Source organism: Magallana gigas, chromosome 2, assembly GCF_963853765.1.
Source record: "Magallana gigas chromosome 2, xbMagGiga1.1, whole genome shotgun sequence".
NCBI lineage: Eukaryota > Metazoa > Mollusca > Bivalvia > Ostreida > Ostreidae > Magallana > Magallana gigas.
In genome coordinates this window covers 20,404,513-20,415,605 of record NC_088854.1, presented here as the reverse complement: position 1 = coordinate 20,415,605, position 11,093 = coordinate 20,404,513, and the positions used below count along the sequence as shown (strand labels likewise).

The 11,093-nt window shown below is 33.2% G+C and overlaps 1 protein-coding gene across 1 annotated transcript; it reads right to left on the bottom strand.

Moving 5' to 3' along the window:
• Positions 1-4,355: 4,355 nt before the first annotated feature.
• Positions 4,356-7,287, bottom strand: LOC105332463 (cytochrome P450 2F2). Its single transcript, XM_011435081.4, has 4 exons — positions 6,737-7,287; positions 6,090-6,614; positions 5,184-5,627; positions 4,356-5,031 (listed from the first exon to the last, which is right to left on the bottom strand). Exons 1-4 carry the CDS (start codon positions 7,071-7,073, stop codon positions 4,847-4,849), a joined length of 1,491 nt encoding a protein of 496 aa, XP_011433383.3. The 5' UTR covers positions 7,074-7,287; the 3' UTR covers positions 4,356-4,846.
• Positions 7,288-11,093: the final 3,806 nt, after the last annotated feature.

Below are 11,093 nucleotides of genomic sequence, written 5' to 3'. Positions count from 1 at the left end.
CTTTAAGGATGTAAGTAGCTTGCGTTTGATGTGACATTTTAAAAGATTAGTGCGAATGTTTCTCGACTTGTTGCAATACTGCTGTTGTCATAGGCAAAATCCCATCGTGAGCCCTGGACCGGTAAATGTCCGAGTAAAAATCAACTGGCGACTTCGAGAGAATATTGACGTATATATCCGCAATTTTACGACCCATCAACTTGAAATTCGGCTTCAATGTATCTCAGACATTACTTTTCTGAAAAATACATGCATAATGTGAGTGTTATAAAAAATAATTGATTTACTAGGCTTTTGAAGCGAGCTGGTATTTTTTTTTATCTGGGTCAGAGCTCGACCTCTTTCTTTATTTATGGTTAAATTGAAATTAATGTTAAAACGTGCTTGGTCCCTGTGCCATTTCCTATAGATATTCTGGAAAAGCAAACGCAACAGTTTTTGCTCGGCATGATTTTTTTTACGTGGTACCTGTTTTGAGTAACACAGAGTGAATGATTCTTGTCCTCAAACAGAACGTGCTTACACTAAGTTATAGTATCGGGTGATTGCTTTTACATGTAGTGAAGCATACACTTTTTGATTTGATTAAGAAGTCTGTTGCGCTCGCGAGCTGTTGCTGATTGTTCGTGTTTTTTATGATCGTTTGAATGTGAGAATTAGAACATAAATATGTTTCTTTACATGTTCGCACACAAGTAAAGAAAGTGGGGGGGGGGGGGGGGGGGGGGGGGATAGTAATAAACTTTTTAGAATTAAACCCTTGACGATAGTGTCTTCTCTCAAGCTTAGATTGACATTGAGAACAAGTATATATTTGAAGCATGTAGTTATCCGCGTTCAATTTAGACAACGTTGATCTGAAGAATCTCTTGCAGTCGACAGTTAAACGGACGTGTTAAACAAGAGGCCCATGGGCCACATCGCTCACCTGAGGAACAATAGGTATGATAAAATCAGCTTAATGGAGTCATAATACAAACTATCTGGACAATGTACAATAATACATGTAGATCCTGTATAAATAAAATCCATTTTCCCCTGGATATTCTTATGTTTATAATCATTAGTCCCTTTTCTAACAGGATGATTTTATAGTCATATCATATGTTGAGTATTGCAGTTCTCAAAAAGACAACTTAACAATAGTTAATATATGGGATATAAACGTACATCAACCTCTGAACCTTCTCGTGAGGCCAAAGAATTGTCCTGGGGCCAAAGTCTTAACAATTATAAAGAATCATCTGGCTGATTAGTTTCTGAGAAGATTTTTAAAGATTTACCCTATATATTCCTTTGTTAAGCTTTGACCCCCCCCCCCCCCCATTGTGGCCCCACCCTACCCCTGGGGATCATAATTTTCACAACTTTGAATCTACACTACCTGAGGATGCTTTCACACAAGTTTCAGCTTTCCTGACTGATTAGTTTCTGAGAAGAAGATTTTTAAAGAGTTACTCTGTTTATTCCTAAGTAAAACATCGACCTCTCATTGTGGCCCAAACCTACCCCCAGGGTTATGATTTTCACAAATTTGAATCTACACTACCTGAGGATGCTTCCACACAAGTTTCAGCTTTCCTGGCTGATTAGTTTCTGAGAAGAAGATTTTTAAAGATTTACTCCATATAATCATGTTAAACTTCGACCCCCCATTGTGGCCCCACCCTACCCCCAGGGGTTATTATTTTCACGACTTTAAAACAACTTTGAATCTACACTACTTGAGGATGCTTCCACACAAGTTTCAGCTTTGCCGGCTAATTAGTTTATAAGAGAAGATTTTTAAAGATTTACTCCATATAATCATATGTTAAACTTCGATCCCCCATTGTGGCCCCACCCTACCCCCGGGGGTCATGATTTTCACAACTTTGAGTTTACACTACCTGAGGATGCATCCACACAAGTTTTAGCTTTCCTGGCTGATTAGTTTCTGAGAAGAAGATTTTTAAAGATTTACTCTATATATTCATTTGTTAAACTTCGACCCCCCATTGTGGCCCCACTCTCAGGTGAGCTAAAAAGGTTAAGTTTACAATACAATAAGTTGTTAAAGTTGGTTTCTGGAAGAACAGACTTTGAAAATTTTCTTAATAAATATTGACAATTTTTTTACTTTTTTAACCTTTAGTTTTTAAAATCTGTGTACAAACATAGAATTGTGAGCAAATCTCTTTATCTTGCTTATAATTCGAAGCTTAACACTTAAATATGGTTAGTAAATAGAAATTGTAAACAATTAAACACAATAAACATGCACTACATGTATAACAAATAAAGAACACAATTTATTTTTTCGAAATGAATCATATATATACATGTATATACCTACATATTTCCGTCAGCGATATCAAACTCTATTTAAACTGAATAAACTCGAGGAAATGCCGAGCATCTCAACAAAACCTATTGCATTAATCTATCATTACGCAAAAGATAATGCCGAATTACCGATAGAATGAATAGTATTTCAGTAGGCACCTACCCCTACATCAGATTTGCTTAATTTGCGCAGGTAAACAGTTAACTGTTTGATTTACCGAAGTCTCTGTTTGATTTAATACGTAAAATCACGAAATACAGACGATAGTTTCCAGGTTACAAAGCATAAATAATGAAAACGAAACGAAAATCAGAACAAGCGAACGTCATGTGTGAAAACTGTCAACGCATTGAAATATTTAGCCTCAATTTACTTCACAAAATCGGCACCAATATATTTTGCATGTTTCAAAATTTCCCTTCATACGCGAACTGTTGCACAACAAGCAAATTCATCATAGTCAGATCGACCCTTTTTCGTATAATGTCATGGCTGCTTTAAACAAAGAACCTCGTTTTAGAAGTATGGAATACGAGTCTAGGTAAAATGGGTATGCAAACCCGGGCCGTGGCAAAATAAAAGCCGGGACAGATCGGCAATCGTCAATTCCAAATACGCATCATTTTGCAGCAATATTTACAGCGAATACAAATATACTAGTCCATCAAATATCCTGAAATTTTAATGAGATTGGCAGATTAATAACTGCCAATCTTTTGTTTTGCCCTGGCAAAGTCTTGCCTACCCATTTTACCGGATGCCAAGCCCGAAGCTATTAAACTGATTGAAACACGCCTTTCCTTTATTATTATTTTCGTAATAAATCAGATTTGAAACAGAATTACCCCTTAATTTTTGCAATTTATATTTTCCTTCCAATAAGGATAATATATGCTAAACTACGTTGAATTTGCCTCGGTAGTTCTTGAGAAGAAGATTTTTAAAAATGCACCCCCCTTTTTCTACAATTTCAAGGTTTTCTCCGCTTTGAAAACAGATCGGACTTTTATTTCTGCAATTTATTTTTGCCCTCCCATAAAGATGCTTTGAGCCAAATTTGGTTGAAATTGGATAAGCAGTTTTAGAGAGAAGTTCAAAATGTAAAAAGTTTACAGACGGACAGACGGACGGACGGACAGACCGACGGACGACGGACAAAATGTGATCAGAATAGCTCAGGTGAGCTAAAAACGACGATATTAGCTTTTAGCTTTAAAAAGGTACATGTATCTAAAAATTTTAAATAGATCTGATAGGTTCACTATTCTATCTCCTTAAACTTAATATCTACTTGTAAATGCATGACAAAAGGTATTTGACAATGTTATTTTGTTGTTGTTGTTGTTGTAAATTCATCATGTTATATTTAAGGTGTCTTTTTAACATTAATTTATTGAAAATGGATTTTAGTTTTAACTTTTCACACATCAAGTCTGCTATGAATAACTAAAGAAAACTTAAATCAATATGAGCTGTATATTTTAGAATTTTAAATTGGTTCAAAAGCCTGTTAGAATGATAAATCTGCATGTAACTTAAACTTTTATGATAAATAAGATTTGAAAAATCATCAATTTTTGTCAGAAGAAAGATTTCTCTTCAAAGAAATGTATAGCAAATCAATTTTTGTACAGGATGACAATAATTCAATTTTGCTTCAATTAAGGTTTCTTGACGGCTAATCCCACAAAAATAAAGCTTACAGAAATTTAAAAGCCATGATATTTTTTGTTATTTTAGCAGAAAATAACATTTTCGTTTAAAAATGGTTTAATAAAATAAAATTGGTTTCAGTTAATTACTGTGACTTCAAACAATTTTACACTTTTAAATAACAAAGATTACTTTTGTCGGGAATATACATTAGGTTTTTTTTGCAGATGATCTCCTTCGGACCTAGTATGTAAATAAATACAGAATATTGCGGTATGGGCAGAGAGTTATCATAGTGACCTATGCATAGAATTTTCTTCATGAAAATAATGAAATTAAGATTAATAGGTCGCCGATGTAATCAATAAAAAATGTCTGAACATTCAAAAACATTTTCTGACTTTTCAGAAATAGTTTCAAATACATTCAACAAAATGTCTCAAATGTACTGCAATGTCTGCTATTTTCAATTTCAGAACTAACATATTTATTACGAATATATCGTAAAAATTATGTAAATATATTAGAAAAACAAAAGAAATATCTTACTTTAATATTCTTCAAGGACATGGTCACAATTAAAATGTCTTTTGGATATTAAATTTCCGTATTAAACTTTTTTCATGAGCATATTTCTAAACTGTACGAGTATATGTACATGCATTAAAAAGTGTCGTCTACAATATCTATTACAAATGGAAGGGTTTTTCAGATACATGTAGAAGTAAATTATTGTTATTGCATTGAACAAAATTATAATTATTTTGTGTGTTTTCAATTTCGAATAAAGTCAATATTTACAACAACAAAAAATGACGAGTGCTTAACGTCAGATAATCTTGAGCTAGATCATCATCAACGAAGACTTCAAGATAAAATTTCTTTTGTGATAAAATAAAACGGTTTAGGTTGATAGGTCAATCCCAGAATTCCCTCTAAGTCCAAAACCGTTTCGTCACTCTCTGGGAGAAATTGGAACCGCTGAATCAATGATGTCATCAAGAGGAATAGCTCCATCCGTGCTAGGGCCTCTCCAAGACAGACTCGCTTACCTGAAAGAGTACTTGACGTGAATCAACACAAGACAGTTTTCAACTTTGAATCCATGTATTAAACGCCGCATGCACTGCTTGATTTTAGCATTGACCATTGGTTCAATATCTTGTCTTCATTATTTTATGAAAAAAGAAATTTAAAAACTTACCCAAAGAAAAGGACACCACGTATTTCTCCTTTCCATTGAGTTTACCGTTGTCATCAAGAAATCTTTCTGGATTAAACGACTCTGGGCGTTCAAAGATAGATGGATCAAACAGAACCGAGTAGATGTTTGGGATTAGAACAGCGTGGTCCGGAATCAGAAACTGGCCATATTTGAGTTCCTTGGTCAATCCGTGAGGTATGGATAACGGGGCAATGCAACCGATTCTTAAAGTCTCGGTAAGGACTGCCTCTGAATATGGCATGCTATCTTTGTGACTTATGGAAGGATATTTTGAATGCCCAATTATGTCATGTATCTCTTCACGCATGCGTGCTTGGACTTCTGGGTGCGTTATCATGAACAAGATGAACCATCTCATGGTTGTAGCTGATGTTTCTGTGCCCGCGCCCAGGAGATCCATAACAATCTGCAGCAGTTGTTGCTCTGAAATAGCCGCTTACTTAATTATGATTCTGTATAATCAGTTTCTGGACTTCAACCATTGTTGATATACATTTCTTATGCGTAGCTTAATTAAAAGTTTAGTTTAATCTAATAATCAAGTTTTTTTGTCGAACCATAATTGTTACTTTTTAGTTCGTTTCACATGGTAAAAAGAACTAAAAAGTTAACATTTATTTTTCTAAATGACTGCGGGTTTTTTTTATAAATACTTTTTTTTACGTACATGTATCTACCAAAAGTATACATTTTCTATTGAATATTGATTAATTGCAGAGACTGAAATGGTTTTCTAAGTGACGTAGCTTTACGGATCACCCTGATAACCCCACAATTTGAAATTATATCATGTCTACATATATTCTGTTTTGTTTTTTTGTTTAATGGAATATGAGGGGTCGGGTTTTAAGGGGGAGGTTGTGTTTCAATATAAGACTAGCTTACCATTAAAATCTTGCTTGTTGCCTTGACAGTCATGTCTCATTTTTCGAATGTAAGCGTCAATGAAATCACGAATATGGCTCTCCTCGTACGTCTGAAGATGTTCCTTCAATATTTTACTTAAACTGTTTTGAAGAAGTAGGTTTTGTTTTATTGTGTCTTGTCCTCGGAAAGGGTCTCCTGGTATTTTAGCAAGGAAGGGGAATACTGTCAAAGCCCCTATAGTGTTGACATTGCTGGCAGCAGCATTGACAGCGTTCACGATGTCCAGGAAGTCCTGATCATTGCTATCAAAACGTCTCCCCAAGGTCACATCACACATGATATTTGCTATACTTACGGTGATGAAATCACTGCTTGTGACACACATAGGCTTTCCTGCTTGTTGTGCAAAGACATTTATAACAACTTCAACCTCCTTCATGATATTTGATTCGAACGAATTTTTACCGAATCCAAAGTCTCTCAACATGGACATTGTAAACGTTCTGTTTATTTTCCATCGATGACCAGACGAAAATACAATGCCTTAAGAGATTGTACGAAGAATTAAAAAAGTATGGCTTATCCATTTGAAAAAAAAACTATAAGAATTGAACCATTATTAACAATTTGATAATTTTCATGTACTCTTCTTTCTTATAACCTACCGTTTCCCTTTGTTAATTCCTTGCTTAAAAAGTTATCCGGTCGAATAGATACGACATCTGCATTTTTTATAAAAATGTCTTTCATCGTTTCATAACCATTTACAACAATATAAAATTTCCCGCCGATTGTCAACGTGAAAAGGTCGCCATATTGTCCTCGTAGGGCAACAAAAGATTTCAAAATATCTTTTGTACCAAACAAACCATACACGTTCCCTATGATTGGGAAAATCCTTGGTCCTGGAGGAAGCTTGCGAGGGATTGATAAAGTCCAGTAACAAATGTAGATTATGGCACCTACTAAACATAAGAGCACTGAGGTAAACAACTCCGCCATTGTATTTGGTCTGCGTCTGCTTCCTTTACCTTTATTAAGCCAGTTATCGTGACATTATCCCCTTGAAAGTCATGACAATTACATGCACAATTATCTTTTCATATTTGTATTGCTAACACACTGTCAGATGAACTCCACAACTACTCTAACACCATAACGTGTTTTCAGTGATAAATATTTTACGGTGCACCGGGTTAAAATTTACGAAATCTTATGGAACGCCATCGCTGCCTTATATAATAAAACTATAGGTACATTATGTCAAATTATCATTACATTATGTCAAAGTCCATTACGTGGTGTGAATATATCTTTACAGTTTGTCAATACGCTAGGTGAATTAAACATCTCTTTACATGATGTCAACTTTTTAGGTTGGGATGTAAAATCATTCTTACGTTATGCCAACATTGTAGAACCGAAGGTCAATACATCATGACATTATTTCGACACTGTGTTACATGGGGCAAATGTATCCTTACATTATGTCAACATTTTTTACATGCAGTACATATCGCGATTCTATTCTTACATTATGTCAACATTTATTATTACATGATATCAATATATTCTTACATTTTATCAACACTTTAACACATGGTGTTAACACATCCTTTCATTATGTCAACACTTTATCACTTGAGGTCAGAAGTGCAATACTTGATGCGAAAATATCTTGACGTTTTGTCTAAACTTTATTACGTGATGGGGAAAAACCTTTACATCAGACCAATTCTCTATTCCGTGATATAAACGCTCCATTACATCAAGTCGAAACATCATTCCGTTATACAAACACGATTATCCTAGGCTTTTATATGAACATGTATGTCATGTTTTAAATTCAAAATTTACAACATGACATAACCATAGCAACGGAACGCCGATTTACCCAAATGGACCCAGAAAAACCCCAACAGTAGATACTAGTAAGAAGTAGTGATTTAATCATACTAAAATGAAAACGGGTGCTTTTCTGAAAGCTGTAAGGGACTAAGTTGCTGACAATTGAACTTCCCGAGAGTGAATGAACATCTACGTTTTTAAATATTGAATTTATAGTTTATATCTACCTAAGTTATAAGAATAAGACATAAAATGCAAGTCTTCTCGTGCTCATCGGCCCTTGAATACTTAAAATGAAATAAAATCTAAGAATAACCCCTTTATTGTTGTTTTAAAATTTTAATTTTGATATATACTTTTTTTTACTTCAAGAGCATTCAAATTAAGTTCGTTACTAAAATTTTCTAAAATTTAGTCTTTAATTATTTAGTAGTTAAACTAAACGTTGCTATTGGTATCTTAAATTAAGGACATTGAACCTAACTGGGCATGGCCGTTCTGCTACAAAATTATTATTGTATTTAAATGATTTTTATTTTTGCAGAGGAAGTGGGAATAATGTTTGTGGAGGGGGTGCGCTACGTTCGTCCCTTTCATTCACAGGACACTTGATAACTTTATATTAAAAAAATCTATGAATAAATTACAATAGATCTTTAACCCCTTTATAGATTTTTTCCAACTTGATATAGATGGGTTTGGATTTTATGAAATGTGTGTTTTATGTTATCGGACAGAGGGTATAAATCAGAAATATGTCATAAAACGACGCACACAAATAAGAGAGGGGAACTGTATTCGCCGATTTTATAATTTATTATCAAGAAAGGCAAACACTATTGGTAGAACCGGCACTGTCTCCAGCGCTTGCGTCATACATGTAACTAATTTTTAATTAAATGAAATAATCAGACAGCATGAGTGTTCATTTATTGTAAACAATTATTATCATGTTACATATAATTTCGTCGTAGGTATAGAATTGACGTGAAAATAGGATGAGAATGAAATTTTCGCTTATTCTGTTCTATTCCGTTGAATACCAATATCCTCACTGGTAATCGTATTTTGCGGAACGGAACCAGAATCTTAAAAGTAAGAGAAGTACTGCTGACGTTGTAATTTTAAAGATGTTATACTTGGAAATGTGTTTGGTTTGTTTTAAAGCTCTTACTTATATAGAATATTCTTTTGCTAGCTTAAACCAGTTAGTAAGTTCTGCTGTAAAAATGCTGTAATGTGTTAATATTAGAGTAGTAAGTAATACATTTTTCTTTAAACAACGAATTTAAACATTAAAATTAAAGATCAATCTTATTTTGAAATGTAATGAATTAAAAAATATATATATACGACATATTTACACCATGTAATAAAGTGTTCATAAAATGTAAAAATATATTGATATCATGTAATAAAATGTTGAAATGATGTAAGGATAGAATCGCGATATGTACTGCAGTGTTGATATATTGTAAGGATATACTGATAGCATGTTATAAAATGTTGACAAAATGTAAGGATACATTTGCCCCATGTAACACAGTGTCGAAATAATGTCATGATGTAATGACTTCGGTTGTACAATGTTGGCATAACGTAAGGATGATTTTACATCCCAACGTAAAAAGCTGACATCATGTAGAGATGTTTACTTCATCTAGCGTGATTTTGACATCACGTAATAACGATTTGACCAAGTGTAAAGATATATAATCACACCACGTAATGGACTTTGACATAATGTAATGATAATTTGACATAATGTACCTATAGTTTTATGCTATAAGGCAGCGATGGCGTTCCATAAAATCTCTTTACTGCAATTGTTCGTCAGTCTCTCGTTTGAGATAGAACGTACGATACGAAGTACGAGGTCGTGTGTGGTGTGTGTATATTTATGAGATAATAAGTCGTAATAACGAGATAAAAAGTCGTTCGCCCGTTCGGCAATCTTAGTAAGAGATAATATCAATTGTCAGCAATACGCTTCTTCAAGAAATACTGCATTTACTCCAACTAATTCATTGTTTTTACTTTGATTCACTGGTATTTTCTGTAGTCCATTCATGGTGTAAAGTCTAATTTCTCACTGATCGGAAAATTTTTTTTTGGTACACTAGCTATACTTGTGTCGAGTATCTCGAGTTTACTGTCTGCACATTTAGACAAAAAATACAATAAAGTTTGAACTTCATCTTAATTGAGCGGGGTTTTCTTACTTTCAATAATCATTTTTTTCTTCCGTTTCCACCTTCAAACACTTCTGACATCTAATTTGTATACGTCTGGCGGATAAATTTTTACAAGCCATTTTGTTACAATCTTTTATTACACCAATTATATATGACCATAATCAATATCTAAAAAATAGTGTATTTTTATTATCACATTCTGTGCTATTTCTGTATATTTTACATTAATGAAAATATATTCACCAATTTCTTTCATTTTAATTTATTACTTCTTTTGTAAATAAGTTACATAATAAGAACAACATGAAAAGGAAATATGTGATTTTAATGATAATTTTGTTTTTTCATATTTTTCTCTATCAAATATTTTTTTACTGGACGTATACCAAAAGTAACTTTTATACAAAATTAAATTATGTGCTTGTTAGGATCAAATATGTTTTTTAATTCCTTATTAACCCTGGGATTTTTTTATTACTGTCAATTGTTATATTAAGTTTTGTTCGGATCTGCTGAATAAAACAAATACTAATAATATTGTTACTTTAAGTTTGGTATATTTATACTTTATACATGTATGTGAAGTCATTTTGCTCAGCCATTTTACAATCAAAATTTCATAAATTCATATCACCTTTTTAAATATGCACTTTTTAGGAAGGAGTCTTCTCGTTATCAGACAGTCTTCTTATATTAAGGAATTCATAAAATTTTGACACAGTCTAACAGATCATATAACCAAATGATACTATCAGGTTAATCAAGTTTGACCTTCTTGTTTTCGCGTCAAGGTCGGGTCAAGGTCACTATCTTTTTCCTTAACTTAAAGGATAAAAAATAAATGTAGTTATCTGCAGTATTGTAGACATCTGGTTAAGACATGAAGTTTCTATTATTCAATGCAATGATAGAATATCAGAATGTCCATCAGCTTAAACGACTAAATTGGATTTAATATTTAAACTATAATTAATATTGC